This window comes from Coloeus monedula (genome assembly GCF_965178545.1).
Source record: "Coloeus monedula genome assembly, chromosome: 21".
Classification (NCBI taxonomy): domain Eukaryota; kingdom Metazoa; phylum Chordata; class Aves; order Passeriformes; family Corvidae; genus Coloeus; species Coloeus monedula.
In genome coordinates, this window is record NC_138801.1 from 7,834,678 (window position 1) to 7,855,123 (window position 20,446).

Below are 20,446 nucleotides of genomic sequence, written 5' to 3' on the forward strand. Positions count from 1 at the left end.
CATCACCTCCCCTGAGCCAACAGTGGTGTTCCTCTGATCCTGGGCTGAGCTTGCTCAGGGGTTTAAACCAGCACAAACCCCTCTTTTTCTCCAGGGTAGGAAATTCTTTGCTCTGAGGTGCCCACATCTCCAGGCAAGGGTGGGATGGGTGCCTACTAAAAGCAGCAGCAGCAGATAAGGATGCTCCTCTCCTCTGGAGACCAGACTCCTGGAGGTGGTGTCCTCAGAAGGGCTCAGTGACCAGTGGCTTCCAGAGCAGAGTGCTGCCCTTGTGACAAATGCACCTGTGCTCCACGGAGCTGCTCCTGGATGCTGGGCACCTTGGAAAACTCCGTCTGCCTCGGGTGCCTAGATAAGAGCCAAGCCCTTTTGAAAAACCTGCCCAGACGGATGGAAAACCCAATGCAAATCTCTCCCCAGGTACAAAATTAATTGGATTCTAACTTCAAAGAGTGCTTCTGGAAATGAGCTGTAAATAATCTGGTTTTGCCTCAGTTCCTCTGTCTGTGGACATTCATCTGGCTTTTTTGAGCCAGTGAGTGTTGCTGATGGAAGGTGCTATATATAGCAGCAAAGCTGTGCATATATGGATACATATGCATAAATGTATCCCTAGTAACTGACCCAGGTGTGTGATGTTTTCTATAATACAGCTGACAGGTTTGTTTCCCCAAAAAAGCTCCAGTTTTGCTTCCCATGGGCTCTCACCCCTCTCTTTGTGCAGCCGTGGGCAGTCCTCTGACGTGGGCTGCTTGCTCGTCCCATGCCATGGCTGGGATGAGCAGGTTGGGATCTGGTGACCCCTGGGATGCAGAGGGGTTGGTGGAGGTCACCCAGGTGTGTGATGCTCAGCAGGGCTCAGCTGGATGGAGCTTTATGGCAGAGCTTGGTGTTGCTCCTGGAGCTGCACGGGGTGCTCAGAGCCCGCTCCTCCAGGGCTGTCCTGCCTGCAGCCAGAATTCCACAGGGATCTGCATTCCCAACACTCATCCCTGCCTGTGTGGGGATGGCTGGTCCCTGGCACCCAGTTTCTGAGGAGCTCGGCGCTGTCTGTTCCCAGCGGATCGATAGGAACATCTGTGAAAAATCAGGACATGGATATCTGATCCAGCAGCCCTGGCTGTTTCCTATTTGTCTGATCGAATTCTATCAGCATTTCTGAAGTCCTTATCAGCACCACATCTTGGTACTTCATATGTGTATTGGAAACCCCCTCAGTCACTGGGCAATGAGAGGGGTTGAGTCTGGGCTGTGGCCCCTCCCTCTCCCAGTTTCCCTGCAAAATCCAACTTTTCCTTGCGACCCTCATGAATTGTTCCAAAATCAGACCCAGAAGAGCCCACTCGGACAAAAAAACTTGTCCAAAATACCCCGGAAGGGTGTAAAAGGGAAGGAAAACCCCAGTGAGTCGTTCATGCCTAAGCTGAGGCTGAAGTCTGAGTCCCAGGCTGGCATTTTCCAGCTTGGCATTGCCAAATGCTTGGGCTGGCCAAAGCCCCCGTATTGGGTCTGTCCTGTGGAGCAGTGTAGGACATCTCTGCTTCTGTGGGGCTGGGGGACTGTGCAGCCATGGGGCACAGGAGCAGGGCATGGAGCCTGCGCATGGGCTGGGGTCCTTCCACCTCCTCGCTTGTCCTTCTGGCCTCACCAGCAAGCAGATTCCCAATTTCTAGGCCAGGGAAGCAGGGTGGAGAGATGGAAACTGGCACAGCCAAGCTCTTGTTTGGGAAGGAATATATGTCTGGTTGAAATGGGAAAATCCTTTAGCTCATGCCTTGGGAATGCTGAACGAGCCAGGACCTGAAATCTTGGTTTGCTGATGGCTTGGAAGGGCAGAGACAGGGAGAGGGAGGCTGGATGTTCCTGCCTTCTCCAGCATGGGGCTTCCCATGCTGGGAGTGGATACAGGTGAGGTGGTCAGGAGATGCCCAGAGCTCGTCACAGCACTGAGTTTAAATGGCAATTTTGCCATTAATGGCATTTTTTTTTGCCATGTCACGTAGAATCCATGTGAAGCTGTGTTGTATTTGAACCAGCCTAGGCAGGGCTGCAATCACTGCCTGGTGCTGGGGTGGCCTGACCCAGCTCATGATGTTTTCAGCCTTTAAAAATTTAGGGCGAGAGATCTCAGGCCCTCTGTCTCGGCTTTTGCTTGATTGCTTGTTTTTCTAAGATTTCTGTTTCTCCCCCCAGGCAACACTGTTGCAGAGGATTGAGGCAGGCGTTTTGTGGAGGGTCCTTTTTTAAGAGGCGAAGAACAGCCCTAATTTGTCCAGCTCAAAAGTGCTTTTGAAAACCTTGAATTGCTGCACACAGCGTGAAGCCTTGTTTGGTTTTAGCAGTGAGAGCCGGCAGCGATCGTCCGTGCCCGAGTACAGAGACAGCAGCTGGCCAAAAACACCGAGGTTGGGGCTGGTGGGGAAGGGGAACCGGGAGAATGGGGGAGAGGAATGGGCTATACTGGGACAAAACAGGGAGGGAGCAGGGAGCCGTCAGGGAGGAGCGGGCCCAGGTGATTTTGCCCCAGAGAGAGCTCTGCCCACCGAAGGCTGAGTGATGCTGTGTCCTGCAGCTGCTGCTGGAAAATGTCCTCTTTTTCCAGGCTGAACACCTTCCTCCCTGCCAAGAATAAAACCCCCAACAGGCTCCCCTTCAGCAAACCTTACCAAGTTTTCGGAAGGCCAGAGCTGGGAGGTGCCAGGGTCGGTTTGCTGTGCAGCCTTCAGGCAGCCCCTCTGTGCATATGCATTATGGAATCATCTTTAATGGCATGATCATATCCTAGTTTTTCACCTTTGCCTCGCTCAGCACAGCTGATGAACCTGCTCTGGGAATGATCTGCATTAATGTGAAGCTGTAAAAACTTCAGCTGAAGTCAATGAGAGCTGTACTTTGAGCAGGGAAAGTGTCATTTAATGCTAAGCACTCTGAAAAATCACATCTAAATGTCTCAGATTTGGTGCATGTAACAGAGTGGATGTTTTTTACATCACTGTGCCTGTGCTTTCGCTCCCTGTCTGTAAAATGGGGATGATAACAGGGAGATTGGGAACTTAATCACTTTATTTGTTGTGAAATACTGCTGCTTCTCCGTGTTGAGTAAAGCATAAGCAAGCCACGAGGAGCTAAGTAATTGTGCATGCAGAACAGTGCCTGCATAGAGTACAATAAAGTAGGAGCTATGTGTCCTCCAAGGAAGAGAAAACAAGATCCTGGGAAGCTGCAGATGAAGTCATTTGCAGGGGCTGAGAAGCTGTGGATGTTCGTAGGTACCCAGGGGTGGGTTTTAGGATGCCTAAACTGAGTTCTGGACTGTTCCAGGGGCTCCTGGCTGCATCTTGGCACCATCACCTTTGGCATTTGGGGTGAGATAGGTCCTTAGGATAACCCTCCTGTATGTGGTCTTGGAGTCAACACCCTCATCAAAGGGAAAATTACCAGGGACTGCATTAAGGTTGTCCTGACAACCTTAATTCTTAATTTCCTTAAGTTTTGGGTATGTGACCTCACAAGCTTTCTAACTTCATGGATTTTTCCTGTGTGCCCAGGCCAGTGTGTACCCACATGGCATGGCCATGGCTCCGTTCTTGGCATGCCTGATGGACCTTGGTGTCTCCCTGGCAGTGCCCATCGTATCTGCTGTGGTGGTCGGGGGGACATAAGGCTTGGCAGTGCTGGGTTTCCTCCTGCCTGGTGTCCCCAGGTGCTTGCTGTGGCATTTCTGTCCCACTGAGAGCGCCTGCTGTGCTCCAAGCCCCTGTCCCATCCCATTCCATCCCATCCCATCCCATCCCATCCCATCCCATCCCATCCCATCCCATCCCATCCCATCCCATCCCACGTTTTGCTGCTGAGGTTCCTGACACACAGGAGCATCCAGCACACTGGAAGCGCATCCTGCTGAGTTTGGGATGGATTACAGACCACAGCAAAGCAGGTACCAACACATGGAATTCTCAGCACACTTCCCGACTGTGCTTTGCCATCCCTATTGAGGCTCATGTGCCTTTTCTTAACCCTCCCAGCACTGACATTGCCTGGCAGACTGAGCCAGCACCTCCTGCATTTCCTTTGGGTCATGCAGGGCTGAAACCTCAGCCACAACTTTCCCTGAAACAAGAAAAACACGCAGAATTAAAACTATCTTGTTTAATTCATCTGTGATACCCTGGTCCTTCATATGGCAGAGCTGTGCTGGCTCTGGGGGGCTGCAGCAGGATGCAGGGTCCTTGTGAACCCAACATCCCCTGGGATGAGCTTTCCAAGCTCGCTTTTATCCTGGTGTGTTTGTTTTCGCTTTGCTTTGCTGTAATTAAATTCCTGGCCCTTCTGCTTGCAGAAGTGAGCTTCAAAACGCTCCAGCAGAGGAGTGGTTTTATTGAATCTCCAGCAAATTATTGAAGCTTGGTGGGGAATTTTTCACACTTTCAACCTCAAGGTTTTTGGGAGAGCGTTTCTGCAAGTGTTTATTATGGTATTGCCACAAGAAGTGAGAGTACCCGGAAAATTTATAGCAAGCAGCTCATCAGCTGTGGAATGTCAGCACAGCACCGTTGAAATGCCTTCTCCAGCGTCACTCAAGTGAGGATGATTTCTCCCAGTTGAGGACCTGGATAGTGGCTTTTCTTCAAACCTTCCAGCACTATTACAGTGGCTGAAAACTGGTTGTCAGTGTAGTGGGCAGAAAATCACTTTTTTCCTACAAAAAATAATAAATCTGATGCAGACACAGCTGGGACACCTGGTTAAAGACAGGAGCTTCAGCTTGCCAAAGTTTCAGGCTGGGAAGTCCCCAGGTAAGAAGTTGCCACCACCTCATGAGTGCCTTCAGTGCTGGGGATGGAGATTAACTTTTCCAGAGCATTCCAGCTTGGTCTGTGTGTGGATGGACTTGCTTGGCTCGTGGTTCAGCGCTGTAGGAGATGGTTGCTGCATTCTCCAGAGAAGCAGATATCTGGAAGAAATCCTTCCCTGGGAGGGTGGGCAGGCCCTGGCACAGGGTGCCCTGAGAAGCTGTGGCTGTCCCTGGACCCCTGGCAGTGTCCAAGGCCAGGCTGGACATTGGGGCTTGGAGCAGCCTGGGACAGTGGGAGGTGTCCCTGTGCATGGCAGAGGGTGTAATGAGGTGGATTTTAAGGTTCCTTCCAACCCAAACTGTTCTGTGACTCCATGATTAAATGTTGTAGGGATGCAGGAAAGGGCTGTAGAGAGAACGGTCTCTTGCTGCAGGCAGAATAAAAATTAAAAGGCTTGAAATCCCAGAAAAAACATATTGTGTTGCATTTAAATTGGAGACCACTTTTCTCAGGTGATCATTTATTGCATGTTCATTATAATTTGGGTGTTTAACTGGATGGCTCTCAGCACAGAAAAGCTGAGCCTGTAGTGCAGCAGACCCAGCTGGAATTGTAGTGTGAGTGTGGGAAGTGCGAAAAGTACTAAAAATAACTTGGAAAACATCTTCAGTTGGCCATCCAGCAGCAGTGAGCACTTTTCATCCTCTGCTCTTGTTGCCTTGGCTGCCTGTCTTAAATGAGAAGAAAATCACCCCCAGTGTACAGAAGCTGGGAGCAAAAATGAATGTTTGTGACACACAGGGGGTCCTGGGGGGGGACTCCCCTGGGCAAGGGGTGGCTCTGCCTTCGCTGAGGGCAGGAATGCCACGTGCTGAGGCTGCAGGTCCTAAGGCATCACAGGTGGTGGCAGCAAGGGGTCCCCAGGGCTCTACTTGCAGCCAAGGTCCCAGTCCCATGTGCTGATCAATTCTTTGCTTCTGAATCTGGGCTTTGCAGCTGCAGCTTGGGGTTTTATTGGTTACATATAATTATAAAAAAATGTGATTTTGAGTTTTACAGTACACCCCCGGCTGGGATCCGTGTGTCGATCACCCTTTGTGCCCATTTCTGTGATGAATTTTGCAGGGCATCATGGGAGAGCTGCTCAGAATTGCTCAGGCAAGCAGCAGCTGAGCTGAAAAGTGCAGAATCTGGGTGTAAATTACTCTGTCCTGGTTTGCAGGTGCAGCAGCTCTGAAGTTCCCTGTTCAATGGAAGTAGAAGCAGTGCGAAGTGCTGGGCATGAGCCCTCCTGGCTGGGCTGTGCTGGGTGGTTCTGGGTGAAGCTGCAGGTGGCACAGCATCACAGCCCTGTCTCTAGAAACTCTGGAACCTCAAGCTCCCACCCTGATCCCTCTCCAAACCCAGCTCAGGGAGCAGATGGCACTGGCTTAGTCCCCGGCTCTCATTCTTTTCTTTATTTTTCTCAGCGATGGTGAACTTTGTAAGGCACTGAAGTCTTTAACCATTAGCAGGCAATAAAAAGGGGCAGCAGAGTTGGATAACACCCACTAATCCCCTTCAGGATGAGCTGGAAAGAACAGCCACTGCAAAGCTCTGGAGCTTATTCTGGGATGAGCGCTTTGGAGGCTTTGAGAATTGTATGGTGTTGGTATTTCATGAATAAATAACCCCCAGCGGTATTTGTCAGTGAATCTGCTTCATTAATGGGACCTGGAACAAAGCAGGAGGGTGGAGGAAAGGGTTTTTGAGGGAATCCAGGCGAGTGCAGGTGGTGGGAAGTGGGATGGGGCCGTGGGAGGATGGGTGCCATGGTCTGCACCATGGGAGCAGAGTCAGGAGAGGAGCCCTGCTGTGCTGCACCACTCTGGGCATTTGTGGCATGAGGTGTTGATAGAAAATTGGGTTTTACTGCTCCTGGGTGTGTGTTCAGTGGGTCCTGGCAGGGAGGGGAGTGTGTTTCATTTATAACTATATCATTTGGGTGTCTGCAGGTGTCCTTGGAGAGCTGGAGAGTTAAAGAAAGTGTGTGTGTGTGTGTGTGTGTGTGTGTGTGTGTTCATGATGTTCACGTGCTTGGGGAGAGGATCTGGCATTAGAAATTAGGTTGCTCTCTCCAAAATGCCCTTTTTGACAAGACCTGGCTTTGGGTCAGTGATGGATTGCCCTGTCTTCCCAGTACACCAGGTGCTGAGCCCTGCCTGCTCCCTGGGGTTTTGGCAGCTGGGTCCTGCCAGGGCCACCGGCAGCTTCCCTGGACTCTTCGATGTGCTCGGGGCACGGCACAACTGCGGAGCCTGTCCTTCTCCATCCCGCCCTGTCAGAACAGATCGGGGGCTTAGTCACTGAAATTCAACTCAGAGAGGTGGAGAACAAGAGCTGTTCTTTTGCAGGCAGCTTGTTACTGCAGGGAAAGTGATTCATCCATCAGGGCTGGTCTAATCTGGCACCCGGGTGGTGGTGGGGATGGCTGTCCCCCGTGGGCTCCCTGCAGTGGTGGCCAGATGCCTCCATCGCTCCTCAAGTGTCCCCTGCCTTGTCAGCACCGCGTTCTCTCAGGGCTGCCTCTGGAATCTGAGAAGAGGAGCCCCATACAGTGGGCAGGGAAGGACAGGCAGGGGTCACTGCCCGAGCTGTGTGGGTGGAAAGTCATCTGCTCCGTGTCATGTGTCGCCGCAGAAGGCAGGTAATTAATGACTGCTCTTCGCTCCCAAAATGAAATGGAGCCGCTGAGGCTGGCAGTGCCAGGGACTCGGCAGCACCTGCCTGCACCGAGCCGGGCTCCTCCAGCCCCTCCAGAGGCAGATGAAGGTGAAGTTTGCTCCCAGCTCGCTCCGAGCATCACGTCCGCCTCTCATGAGCTGCCGCCCGCTGCCAGGGCTCTGTGTCGAAGGCAAGCTCCTCTCTCGAAGGTAACGACGGTGGAACTGATCCAGCCGAGCAGCCTCCCTGCGCCTGCCCCCACCCACCCCTCTCACAGGTGACACCTGAACACTTCCCTGCAGCTCTGCTGCCAGCCTCCCAGCGAGGTTAATATTTTAATACCCTTAATGGCTCATTCCAGCTCGCCAGCCCTGCCCGGGCTTTGGCAGGGGTCATCCATTATGCCAGCCTTTGGAGAGTGAGTTTCCCGTTCCCATCCTCAGCCATCCCGAGGGCAGGAGGTCGGTTTGTGCTTCCAAGTTTTAATTAAAGCATGACGAGCTGCTTGTGCCAGCCCCAGCCTGGTGCCATGTGGGATGAGCCGGTGTCTCCTGACAGAATTCTGTCTCTCTGGAGCAATCCTGTGCAAGGACTCAGCCCCACGATCTCCTTTCCAGCACCCAAAGCAGCTGCAGCTCCTCACCTTCTCCTTCCTGGGACGTGGGAGCTGCAGGAAGGTTGTTTGGTGGCTCAATGGAAAAGCCAGGAGGGAGGATGGGAGCATGGTTCTCCTTGCTGTCCACCCACGATGAGAAACCCCCTGGGAGGACCAGATGGGGCTGAGCTTTTGGGGTGGGTGGTGGAGGAGCTGTCATGGTTTGTTGGTTTTGGCTTTTTAAAAATACTTCTTCCCTGCATGAATAAACAGTGGTTTTAGTTAGTAAATAATATCCCCTTCCTCCCCCCATCTCTCCAGCAGAAATACGTGCCCTGATCTAATATATCCTGCCTTTCTCACTCCCTCATTTCAGAGGAGCTGCAGATCTTGGTGGGAACAGAGTGCTAATAGAAAACGGCCTCTAAAGATATTTGAAACATGACCAAGAAAGGACAGAGGGAGATTCATCTCCTAATATGCTGGAAAATCTAGGAGGTGGGCCAAGAAAGGGAGAATATCAGGAGCTTGATTGCTAAGAGTGAAAAGTTAATTGGGAAGCATTAATTGGGGTGAGAGCGGGCAGCACAGGCGTGAATTTGCTCTGTCCACCACGGTGGACACGGAGCTGCCCCAGGGCTGGGATAACTCATCCACCCCGGCCCATGGGGATGTGCCAATTTACTATTTCTTGCAGCTTTTAATGGTGTTTTCCTTGTTGAAAGTCCCAACTTCTGGAATCCTGTGATTCCCTTGAAATCCGGAATCTAAAAAATCATGATGTCAATACTGCATAAGGCTGTATTTGGGTTTGGTCTCTGAGGAGTTTCTAGCCCTCGAGTTTGCAGGGAAAAGCTTGGTTATATAGCCTAAAGGCTCAGAAAGCAGAAAGCAAATTCAGGGGAGGAAAATATATTAAAAAAAAACCTCCCAAAACAGCACAGCAATTGATTTATTTTTAAAATCTCATCATTTTGGTGCCAGTTTCATTATATTCTTTTTTAATTCCTGACTCATGGTTTTCTTGAGCGCTCAGTGTTGGCAGGGCTGTGTGCGTGAGTGTGACGGCGTGTGAGCTCAGGGGCCCTCTGCTGATAGAGAACGCAGGGCTGCTTCCAGACAGCGCTGCCTCGGCCCTGCAGGGCTGGTGAATATTCCTTCACTGCTGTTTCATTGCCAAGCAGACTGTTTCCACGTTAGTGTCCCCCAAAAAAGGGACACTGGCGCTGGGCATTGAGTCATTGCGCTGATGGCCGAGCAGGGGGAGAGGCTCAAGGAGAATAAACCGTGCTGTGACTCCCAGCATTGCCTCGGGGGTATTGAGGCCAGAGGGGTCAGGGTTAATTTGCAGCCTCCTGTGTGTGAAGATCTAATAAACAGCCTGTGGAGGTCATGTCTGTCACTATCAGTGACTTGTTCCGTGACCTTTCTCTCTCTCTGATCACTTTGTCTCTCTCCTGTCGGTGAGAGGGTGATGGGTTCTGCTGCCCAGGATGGGTTGTGGGTATTGGTTAACATATAAACTGTGCTTTGAAGATGAAAAATATCTTGGAGATGCTTAAAGCTCTTGACAAGCATCTGTGTTCCTTTTGCAGGAGCCCAGCAGAAGGCAGAGTGCCTGAATGCTTTGTCACAGGCAAAATCTGCTGCGTGCGCAGCTCCGAGAGGCAGGGCTGGGAGCTTCCCAAGGCTTCACATGGCCTTGGAACTATTCCTAGGTGCTCGTGCTTCTTGCTTGCTTAGGAGAGGGGTGTCGAAGCGCAGCACTGCCTGGGGCTGTGCGCATCATGGGCTGGAGCAGAGCAGCAGAACCATGCCTGCACCCATCCCTGCATTATCTGCTCTGGGTCCCTTCCCTGCATTATCTGCTCCGCATCCCCATCCCAGCAAGCATGAAGCCAAGTTTCATGTGTCTTTCCAGCTTTGGCAGTGTCTGTGGGGTGGATGTGGGTGATGGTGATGGACAGGGTGTGGATGCTCAGGGGGGCTTGGCCCAGCTGTGAAACATTCAGGAAGAGTTTTATGGCTTTGGATTTGCTGTTGTCTGGTGTAGGGCTGGATTCATGCCCAGCTCCGGGCTAGTAATGAAGCATCTCCTGGTTGCTAGTTTGCATAAAACTGGTGGATAGTATCTTTGAAACCCCATGACTGGTTGATTCTATGAAAGATGCCAGAGTTGTGCAGCAAATTTATTACATAGCATAATCACAAAGCCCTCATTTTCTTGGGAAGCTTCCTTTGGCTCGGTATTGCTAATCAGGATGCAGGGATTTTGCCAGAGCAGCTCTCTGTGGATTGCCCTGCCTGTGCCCATGCTCTGCCAGCTCCCTGCCAGCCCTAATGGTGCCTTTTCTCTCCAAGGGAAGAAGCGATGCTGTCCACCTACTTTGAAACCATCAATGACTTGCTCTCCTCCTTCGGGCCCGTCCGGGACTGCTCCCGCAACAACGGCGGCTGCACCCGCAACTTCAAGTGTGTTTCGGATCGCAAGGTGGACTCCACGGGCTGTGTGGTAGGTGCTGGGGCTGTGGGGTGGGTGCTGGGGCTGTGGGGTGGGTGCTGGGGCTGTGGGGTCCCCAGGACTGGCCTCTGGTTTGCGGACAAGCCAGAGGGAGATGTGACCTGCTTCTTCTGGCCAAGGGGGTGTGTGTGCTGGAGGTGGACTTCCCCCGCTGCTGGGGCCTTCACAGCAAGTCACAAATGCCTGAAGGACTCCAGGGAAGCAGCCCAGGTGCTCAGATGGAGCAAAAGAAAAAATGCTTGAGGCTGGTGGTCAATTTTCCTGCTTGGCAAGAAGCAGGGATGGAAAGCTGCCTCTCTTTTTCTCCTGCTTTGTGCTTCCCAGTGCAGAAGAAAGATGAAGCATCCCCCCATCCTATCTACCTTTGGGCATCTCTGACACCCTCAGAGTCTTGATTTGTTTCTGAACATGCTCATGTCTTGCCAAACCATCTACTTGTCCCAGGTTTTGCAGAGTCCAGAAGGTCTTCTAGACCCTAGACCATTATTTTTGGTCAGAGGCTCTGAATCAGAGAATCATAGAAGGGTTTGGATTGGAAAGGACCTTAAAGGTCATCTTGTCCTCACCCCCTGCCATGGTCAGGGACACCTTCCACTAGAGCAGGTTACTCAGAGCCTGGTCCAAGCCCCTGTGAAGTGTTCCATGGAGGTGTTCCCAGCCACTGCTGCCCAGAGGGGTTTTGCTGTGCTTCCAGGTGGGAGCAGCAGAGCTCAGCACCTCACCCAGCTCTAACCCATCTCACCTTGACCTCAAAGTCTTCCTTTCCCTTTGTGAGGAGCCTGTGGGAATCCAGTATGACACAAGTGGGGGAAACCTGGAGCATCCCTCTTTGTCTGTTGTTGAAGCCCCTGCCTGCCAGGAAGCCATGGTGACCCCGAGGGGGTCCAGAGCTGTCACCCGCTCTACCAGCCCCTCAACCACGCACTCACTGCTCCTAAACCCCTGAAAGCCCTCATCTGGCTGCCGCAGAGCCCCCTCGCCCCATCCCTCCCATCTCAGCAGACAGGAGATAAGTGTCTCTTTATTTATTGAAGATGTTTGTACACGGCAGCTGGGAAAGGTCAGGCTGGAGCCGCGCTGTCCCGGGGGGAGGCGTTTTCATTATCCCCTTCTCAGGTTGCTTGTTAAGGCCATTTAGCACAACAGCCTTGATGTGTCACCAGCAAGCCTGCTGCCGTCTCCCCCTTCCAGCTCCTCTCCCGTTCCTCCTTTCTTTTCCCATTGCCATTTTTTTTCTTTGTCCCCCTTTCCAGGGATAACTGCCTTTCTAGTCTTTTGGGGTGTTTTCTCCCTTTTTTGGGTGTTACTTTGCTCCGAATGCCAACGTGCTTGCCCAGGCACTGTCAGAAGCCATCAGGGCGCTGATCACCTCACACCTCTGGGAAGTGATGCCTCTTTTTAAAGTCAGGCTATACTAACATGGGAATTGTCAATAAATTACAGACCTAGTGCTGGCATGTGGAGAGGCAGAAAAAGAAAACTGTGTCACTTGGGGAAGATACTCCCAACTTCTGTGATACCCAACTGAGGCTGTGTGTAAAGAGAACGGACCACATACAGTGTGGGGAGAAGGGAGGAGCAGCAGGAGCATTTTCCTGGAGTGCATCCCCTCCCTGAGAGCCATGGGTGGGAGGTGACACATGGGGACCACAGGAACCCCATCCTGCACATCACACCAGGCTCCTGGGGCTGTGCATCCCCTGGGGACAGGAGACCATCTCTCCCCACTCTGCTCTTCACCCCTTCTTCTCCCCACTGCAGGAGCGTGAGGCTGCTCTGTCCTTCTCCACAGCTCCCAGTCTTGGGATGAAGCTCTCCAGTAGCAGCCTAAAGACAGCAGAGCCGAGCTGCCCCAGGGGAGTGTGGGGACAGCCATTGTGTCCCACCCTCAGTCCCTGTCTCCCTGCTTCCTTTTGGGCTGACACCAGCCAGTGCTGCTTCCCTGCTCTCTCAACCCTGTGCAGTGTTTTATTCTCATCATCTGCTGTAGGTCCCTGGCAAAGGCAGGGTGTGAGGAGAGGTGTGGAATGAACTGTCCCTTCATTTCTGACCACTCTCTATGGCCACTGTCCAGGGAAAAGCCTATTGGGTGGGCTGGCAGCACTGCCCCCAGCCCCAGGTGGTGCTCATGGTGCTGAGTGGGATCAAAGGGGCTGGGAGTGGAGTCTCAGAGCTCACACAGCCCCAGTTTGAGACGTTCTGGTACTTTCTTTGCCCGCCCCTGTGCTGCCCCTCCTCGTCTCATTCCTGCTCCTGGAGCCTGCTGGGTGTGAGCTGGGCTTCCAGTGCAAGCAGGGATGGGGTCGTGTGCTGCAAATTTCCAGGGATGTCAGTTAGTTTTGAAGCTGAACTGCTGTGAACTCAATTTGCCAATTTGGTAAGTGCTATGGGCAATATTGGGATGTAATTTAATTAAGCTATCCCCTTTTTATAGAGTTCAGGGAGCATTTGCCTACTAATTTTAGCACTAGGTTTGCTCCAGCTTTACTCTGGACACAGATTCACAAATCATGACATGTTGTTAATCTCTACCAGTCAACAGTTTATTAATTTGCTGAGGACCACAGAAGTATATAATCAGTGGTTCATCAATCAAGGCTAAATCCAACAAATGTTCCAGGCAGGTACTGAGCATAAAATATACATGCAGCCTTGTAAGCAATTAATACACCACAGAGCTGGAGCCGAGCGGCTCAACCAGGGAGCAACACAAATCTCAAAGATTTCTTATTCCTTTTATATATAATCATCATCTGTTACCAGTTCCTTCGTGCCCTTAATACGGCTTCCAGTAATTCTGCAAGGACTGGGATGCGTTTATCTCTGGGTTTTTAGCGGTGTGGGCTCTGCCATTTCCTAATTGTTTGGCCTTAAAAGGTCTCTGTTAAAAAGTCGAGGGTGGATTGCACCAGCTGGTGCTGGTGTCTGGCTGAGTCTCCTTGGGCTGATGTTGGAGAGGAAAGAGGGCGTTGCCTGTCTCAGTTAAAATCCTGCTTTTTAGGCATCACCTGAAGATCCTAAAGCAGAGTTCCCACCCACAGGGGTGGCAGTTCCCCACGTGCCATCCCCCACTTCCCCTGGGATCCCTTTTTCCCCCTCATCTCATGGCTTTCTGTTAGTTTTATGTGTACCCAGTAGATGGCATGAGTGCATAAAGGGTTTCTGCAGTTCTTTTCTTATCGGAGGCCTCTTTTTATTCAGGTAATTTTAAGGACTGTCAGCTGCAGCCTTGCCAAGACCTTGACTTTGCTCACTGGAGCCTTGTTTTTGAGCCCTAGCATAACCAAACAGCCCCCAAGCTCTAGAACACCTGCTTCCATGCTGCTTTTTCTTGTTGCACCCTTGAACTGATGATGGATCTGGTCAAACTGTGGGAATTTCCCAAGAAAACAAAATCCCAGTGAATTTCTCTGAATCCAGTAACTCTGCACATTGAGTCCAGTGTGTGTTTCGTGCCTTCTTGCAGGGATCACAGCAAACCAGCAGAAAGTGTGCTGGAGGAATAATTCAGACTACAGCCTGTAAAGGAAAGATCACTGATCTTTGGTTCTGGCACAGTGGTAGCTTCCCAGCCTGGAGGGAGGATGCTGAAGGAGGGAAGATGCTTAACCCTCATGTGTTGGTGATTTATAATTTGAGATGAAAACCTGTGAACTGGTCCTGAGAGACTGAAGGAAACACCTGCATCATGGCTTAAATTCAGGTTTCCCCAGCTGTCTCTCAGATTGGCTTCGCTCACTGTTGCCAGTCTTCTCACCCACCTGAGGAGAAGGGGGGTGGTTTCCATGTGCATTTTTGAGCCTAGAAAGGCAGGATTGCAGCCCCAGGGAAATAAGAGGGGTGAGGTTGTTTTCCCAAAGGAATGGGAGCTTTGGTCTTAGCACATGAACTGGGCAAGGAGGTGCTCTGTTCTCTTCCAGTGCATGTTGGGCATCCTTGGCATCGCTGCGGGAGGAGGCGGCAGCAGTACAGGTGTGCAGTGAAGGTGTCTGAGCCCCGTGGTGCCTCCCAGGACAGGGTCTCCTCGCTGTGAGGACCACCTGGAGAAGCAGAAGGGCATGAGCTGCCTCACTGTGGGTGAGGAGGGGGGGCAGGTGGTGTGGTCTGATGGCTCTGTGATGTCTGTGTGCCTGCAGGTGATGAGCAGTTGGTTCTTTAAGGCACATTAGAGTGCTACAGGGGCCGAGGATGTTGCAGGTGGATGTGGAAGGGCTAAAGTGTGTCTGTGCTCCAGGAGCCATCCCATCTTGGGAGAGGTGTTGGCAAGAGCTGGGAGGGCCTTGCCCAGCCTGGGCACTGGGTGCTGCTGTTCTGCACAGACACGAAACCCTGCTGATCCTCACTGGCTCCCCTCTCACAGGCTCAGGTCTCTCTGGCAGAGATTTCCTTCTAGTCTGAGCAAGAAAAGAGTGCAGTTTGCCTATGAGGATGATCTGAGCCATTCCTCCCTGCTACAGCAGGGTCAGCCTGTCAGGAAGGAGAGACTTTTCCTGGCTCAGCAGGATGCAGGAGAGAGAGCATCCACCAGAGAGTCACTTAATGAAGCTGTGGCCCGCGGTGACACTGGTGTGGTGTTGGTCCCAGCCTCTTCAGACACAGAAGGAGGAGAAATTTGGCATGGTCCACACAGGCATATAAACCTTAGCACAGCTTGTCTGGGGCTAATCCTTCCCTTGCTCTCTCCCACTCAGAAGGATGGGCTGTTCCTTACTGCTGCAGAGAAATGGCTTAATTTAGGAGTGTAACCGTTTCGGGGAGAAATGGGATTAGAAATGAAGGAGCAGGGCAGTGGCTACTGCTTTGGTCTCCTCCTTCCAGCACAAGTCACCCAGAGGTGACCATGGGGAGATGCTTTGAAATTATATGGGTGATGATGAGAACTTATTTTCCTGAGGGGAAATGGGGTGTTTGGGAGTTTCAGCCCCAACCAAAATGCTGTGCAGAAATGCCTCACATATGTGAAAATTCCAAAATACTTTGGTTCAAAACATTTCCTTTCTGTAAAGGGGAGGGAAATGTTTAATTCCACCGCTGTCATCTGGAGCTTTGTTTTACATTGCTTTATCCCAGTGTACAGCCTGAAATAAAAACAAAATTAGGTGGTGGAAACCAAAACATTTCAACCTTGTCAAAATTAAATGCTCTCCTAATTTCCCAATGAGTTTTGAGATGTAATTGATGGAATCCCACAAAGCACTTAAGCTTCATCAAATCTGCATTTTTCTGACAGACAATTGTTCATTGAAAAATAAAAACTTACCCGTCCCTGCCTTGAGAGGCACCTAGCTAATTATGGGAGAGATGCACACACCAGGGAGGGAGATGAGGAAACCAGTCTCTCCTAATCCCTTTAAAGTCTCACTGGCTCCCTGGAGCAGGAGCTGACTCCTTTTGCACATTGTGGCTGGAAGCAGAAGCCCCCTGAGCTCAACAGCAAGCCCCCCTCCAAGAAGCCTGTGGTTTTGGATTTTAACCCATTAATCCAGGTAAATACCTGTGTTGAAAATGGGATTTGAGGACGAGAGCGGAGGAAAGGGTGGCAAAGGCTGTTGGGGTCAGTGTTGGTGGTGGGTGGGAGCAAACCACCCACCTGCCTTTGCTTTCAGAGGGGGTTTGCACCTCGTGGGCAAGAGGCAGCTGGTTTAAAAGCAGGTGAGATAGTTCAGGAAGCACTGAGGTGAGCTGGAGGTCTCTGCCTGCACAGGGAAGGAGTGGTTTGGGTGATAAAAGCCCCGTTTTCTCCAGTATTGGCTTTTTCAGCAGCGTTCTTTGAGGGCTTGGCCGGTGCCCCTCTGCTCCTCACCAGGCTGGGATGCTTCGTGTGTTGTGGTCACAGCTGGCCTGGGGCTTTGGGACTGGAGTGGGATATAGGATTTGGTGTGTAGTGATGTGGCTGGAGGGTGACTCACCCGGAGGGTGAGTCAGGTGGGGCAGGGGTTGATTTTCTGTTTTCCTGAAGGTTTTTGGAGGTGCCAGCTTCTGCTGTGACTGAAAATGCCCCGACAGGCAGGAGATGCCAGCACACCCCAAAACAGGCTGTTGGGGACTTCTGGAAGGGAAGCAGATTTCCTTGCTCCAGGAGCTTTGAACACTTCTTTCTATGTGCAAGGCTTCCCACCAGCTGCTTGAAACAAATCCTGCCCTCTTGGAGTTGAGATGCAGACGTACACAGAGTGGCTTGCCTGAGAGGGTTCACTGGAGTGGTGGCCAGAGGTGAGGAGATGCTGCCTCATCTCCTGGAGCTTCCATCTCCTCCATGGATCCCCCATCCCAGAGGGACCAGGCTGAGAAGCACAAGCAGCATGTTCTCAGGAGCCTGCAAGACAGATGGGTTTGATTTTCTAAGGCTAAAATAATGATTGATGATCTTTAAAGGGAAAAGGAAGCAGGGGAAAAGGAGGGAGGGGGGAAAGAGTGGGAAGATAATGAGTGTTATTTCAGAAAGCAGTTGTAATGTTCCCCTCTGGGAAGAGTGTTCCCCCACAGTGGGGTGTCAGGAAGGGCTCTGCCACAGCTGGGGTTGGTGAGGACATCCCTGCCCTGAGGAGGCGAAGCAGGGGTGGCTCTGGGGAGCCCTTTAGCAACCAGCATTTTGGTCCTGTTTTAGCAAAATACTGGGAGAAGAGGGATAAATCTCACAGAGACTGGGCTGCGTGCAGCCAGGCTCTGTCCTGCTGCTGCTGAGGAGCTTTGCTCACCAGGGGCCTTCTGGGTCAAGAAAATGAAGGCAGAATAAGCTAGAATTGTCCAAATATATATATATATATATGGACACAGAGGGGTTTACTGCATTTGTATCATTTCTGAGCTCCAACAAGCAAATAAATACATGCCAGTGCATAGACAGGAGCTCATTAAAATGCTGGCGCTTGCTTGTACCTCGGCAGTGCCTCGGATTAATGTTTTTGTCTCACGCTGAGGAGGTTCCTCGGTGAGGAGCGAGGATGCCTCGGCACAAAGGGGGGGTCATTAGGGCCTTTGGAAATGATCCTCGATGCTCTGTGGCACTGAGCCACCAGCTGATTGTGCTGCCTTGGGCCAGCAGTGCTGGGGATGCAGCTTGGGGTCCTGGGTCTCGCCTCTGGAGGCATCCAGACATGGGAACGGTACCTGGAGCAGCACTGGGAGCACTGGTGGCAACTTCCCTCTGTGGTTTTCAGAGCTGAGGGGATTCAGACTCATCTGTACCCAGAGCATCACCACCAACACCTGACAGAAGTGTCTGACTAGAAGGCTGCTGTTGTTGAGAAAACAGAGTGGAATAACAAAAAGAGCAGTTTACTCTCTACAGAAACACTTTATTAAGTATTCTGGTTTTTTAAACTTAATAATGGAAGAGCTGAGCTGAGCAGCTCTGGCAGGCAGCTCAGATGGAGGAGAGCGGGTGTGCTCCTGTCTGGGGGATTCGTGTCAGTAATGATTTGCCTTCCAGTGACCCCTCGCCCATCTCGCTGCTAATGAGCTTTGCAAACGAGAAAGCGAGCAAAGGCCCCTTTTTTACCTTACAAGAGCAGGGACTTGTCCAGGTATTTATTTTCCTAAGGCACAATCTCGCACAGCTTCTGTTGTGTGCTTGTGTTCTTTGCCCCTGAAGATGATCCTCCCCCCGTGGCATTTGCTGGGGATGGGGGTGGTGGTGGGCAGAGGAGCTGTGCCCAGCCCTGGTGGCAGGAGGCCACCCGGTGCCACACGCTGTGCTGGGGTGACAGCAGCGGGCACAGGCGTCCCATTTTGTTCCAAACCACGGCCCCTGTGTATCAGTGAGGCTGGACCTGGTGTATCCCCAGGGGTGGCAGTGTGCATGTGGCACCAGGCCCTGCCAAATCTGCCACTCCGTGTCACCTTGGAGACGTCATTTAAAAGGGAAAAAAGCCTGTTTCGCAAAACAACAGATAAAAATAGCACTTCCTATTCAGCACATCCGTTCCCCATGTGTACTCAAAATTCATTTGCTGACTGCAAGCACAGGAATAAGGACCTGGGTGCTCTGGGATGGGAGGGGATGGGCTGGTGTCCAACTGTGCTGTCAGCCAAACCATGTGGAGCTGCTGGTGGTTCCTTCTCCTCAGACCCCTTGGCAGCAGCAGGGTCGGAGCATGGGAGCTGAGGGTCGTGTTTAGCCTTCAGGACCTGTGTTATCAGTGCTAACGTGTGACAAGGCAAGAAAGTTTTCTTATCCAGTGCCAAGGGCGATTTTCAGGGTTGTCTGTTGGCACGGAGAAATCAGTTAACTCCTGCATAGATGGAGTGGATTTGCAAGACCATGGAATTATATTTGTATGGTAACAGCTTCTCCTTGGATTTTGAGCACACTGTGAGCTGGAGTCTCCCCCTCCATCTCCTTTTCCTCTCCATTGCATGGATTAAGCACCAGACCCTTTTCCCAAGCTCTGAGCTATATTTCCTGGTCAGATCCATGGATAAAAGATGGGCTGGGAATTGGAAGGGAACACACGCGACGCGAGTCTAACGTGGTAAACCACAAACAGCTTTGTCTTTTGAATTGCTGGGGAACAGTGTGGGGATCCCTTTGCTCCCATGGCTAAATAAATCCGTGCTGTGTGTGCATGAGGGGTGTGCAGAGGTGTTTGACCAGGACCTGCTGGGGCACCACGTCTCACCAGCTTTCCTCCCACCAGGGTGGGACACCAGGGTGCTCGCCCAGACAGAGTTATTGAGCGAGTTGCTTATTGATTTTGTAATCATTTTCCAACAGAGCCCCCCGTCCTGTGTCACTGCCAAGGCAGATTGCAAATTGAACTGCACCTAAATTGATGGGGCATTGATTAAAACTCACCATAATTATTGGTTCTCTGCTGCCCGAGCCAGGCAAATCAAAGTCAGCAAGAACAGATCTGCTCCTTTATAAAAGCCCTGTGAGCACAGGGTGAGGGCTGGCTTTCCAAGCCCATTCAGAAGCCCAAACTGACCCATCAGGAGTCAGGATTAGCACAAATTGGCTTTTTCCATGGTCATTTCTGATTCCTGTGGGCAAGAACCTAGTTGTACCCAAATGGACTTTCAGTTTTCCCCCTGATCTATTGGTGGGACGTCCTGGTGGGAAATCCTCTGCTCCGGGGCAGGGAAGTGTGTTACAAAGATTTATAAGCCCGGGGAAGCTGTGGATTCCCCAGGAAGTGTCCAAGGCCAGGCTGGACAGGGCTTGGAGCAACCTGGGACAGTGGGAGGATCCCTGCCCACAGCAGGGGAATTGAGCTGATTTTTTAAGGTCTCCTCCAACCCAAACCATTCTGTGATTTATTGTGCTCAGTAATTCCCTCATCCACCTATTCATCCCTGCAAAACCCTCCATGCAGAGGCTGGTGTTGCCTGGCCAGTACTAGTTGCCAAGTTTGCTGATTCCCCTGGCTCTCCTGAGCAGGGACACAGCCCGTGTTTTCACGCTGGATCCCAAAGCTTTCTGTCCCTGGAGAGCTCCGTGCTGCAGCACAGCAGCTGACTGGAGAGGCGGCTCTGCTCCGAGCAGGGATGGATGTGGAGAGACAGGAGTGCTTTCCTTTGCAAATGCTGTGCTGAGCTACTTGCCTGCTGTAATTAATGAGTATTAGGATGCATAATTATGAACTGAAAGGAAACACGTTTCGTGGTGGTTAAGAGCCAAAACTGGAGGAATATCCCAAGGGTGGCCTCAAGTAGAGTAGGATGAAGGGAGGGAGGGCTTTGGTGACCCACTAACCCAGTCACGGAGAGAGGACTGTCTTCTTCCTCTGTGGGCTGGGGAAGGTGCTGAGCTCGGCTCATGGATCTGTGCCAAGGCAAGAATTCCAAGTGACAGCGCAGAAGAGCTGTGACTGATCCTCTGGCTGCGGT

The 20,446-nt window shown here is 51.7% G+C and overlaps 1 protein-coding gene across 1 annotated transcript in view; it reads left to right on the forward strand.

Annotated features, from left to right (window-relative positions):
• ASTN2 (astrotactin 2) overlaps positions 1-20,446 on the forward strand; it is a gene marked incomplete at both ends in the record, with an annotated part of 317,285 nt that overhangs the window by 156,772 nt on the left and 140,067 nt on the right. Inside the window, one exon of the mRNA XM_082295214.1 lies at positions 10,456-10,606. Within this exon, the coding sequence (XP_082151340.1) occupies positions 10,456-10,606 (151 nt within the window). The remainder of the gene's footprint in view (positions 1-10,455; positions 10,607-20,446) is intronic.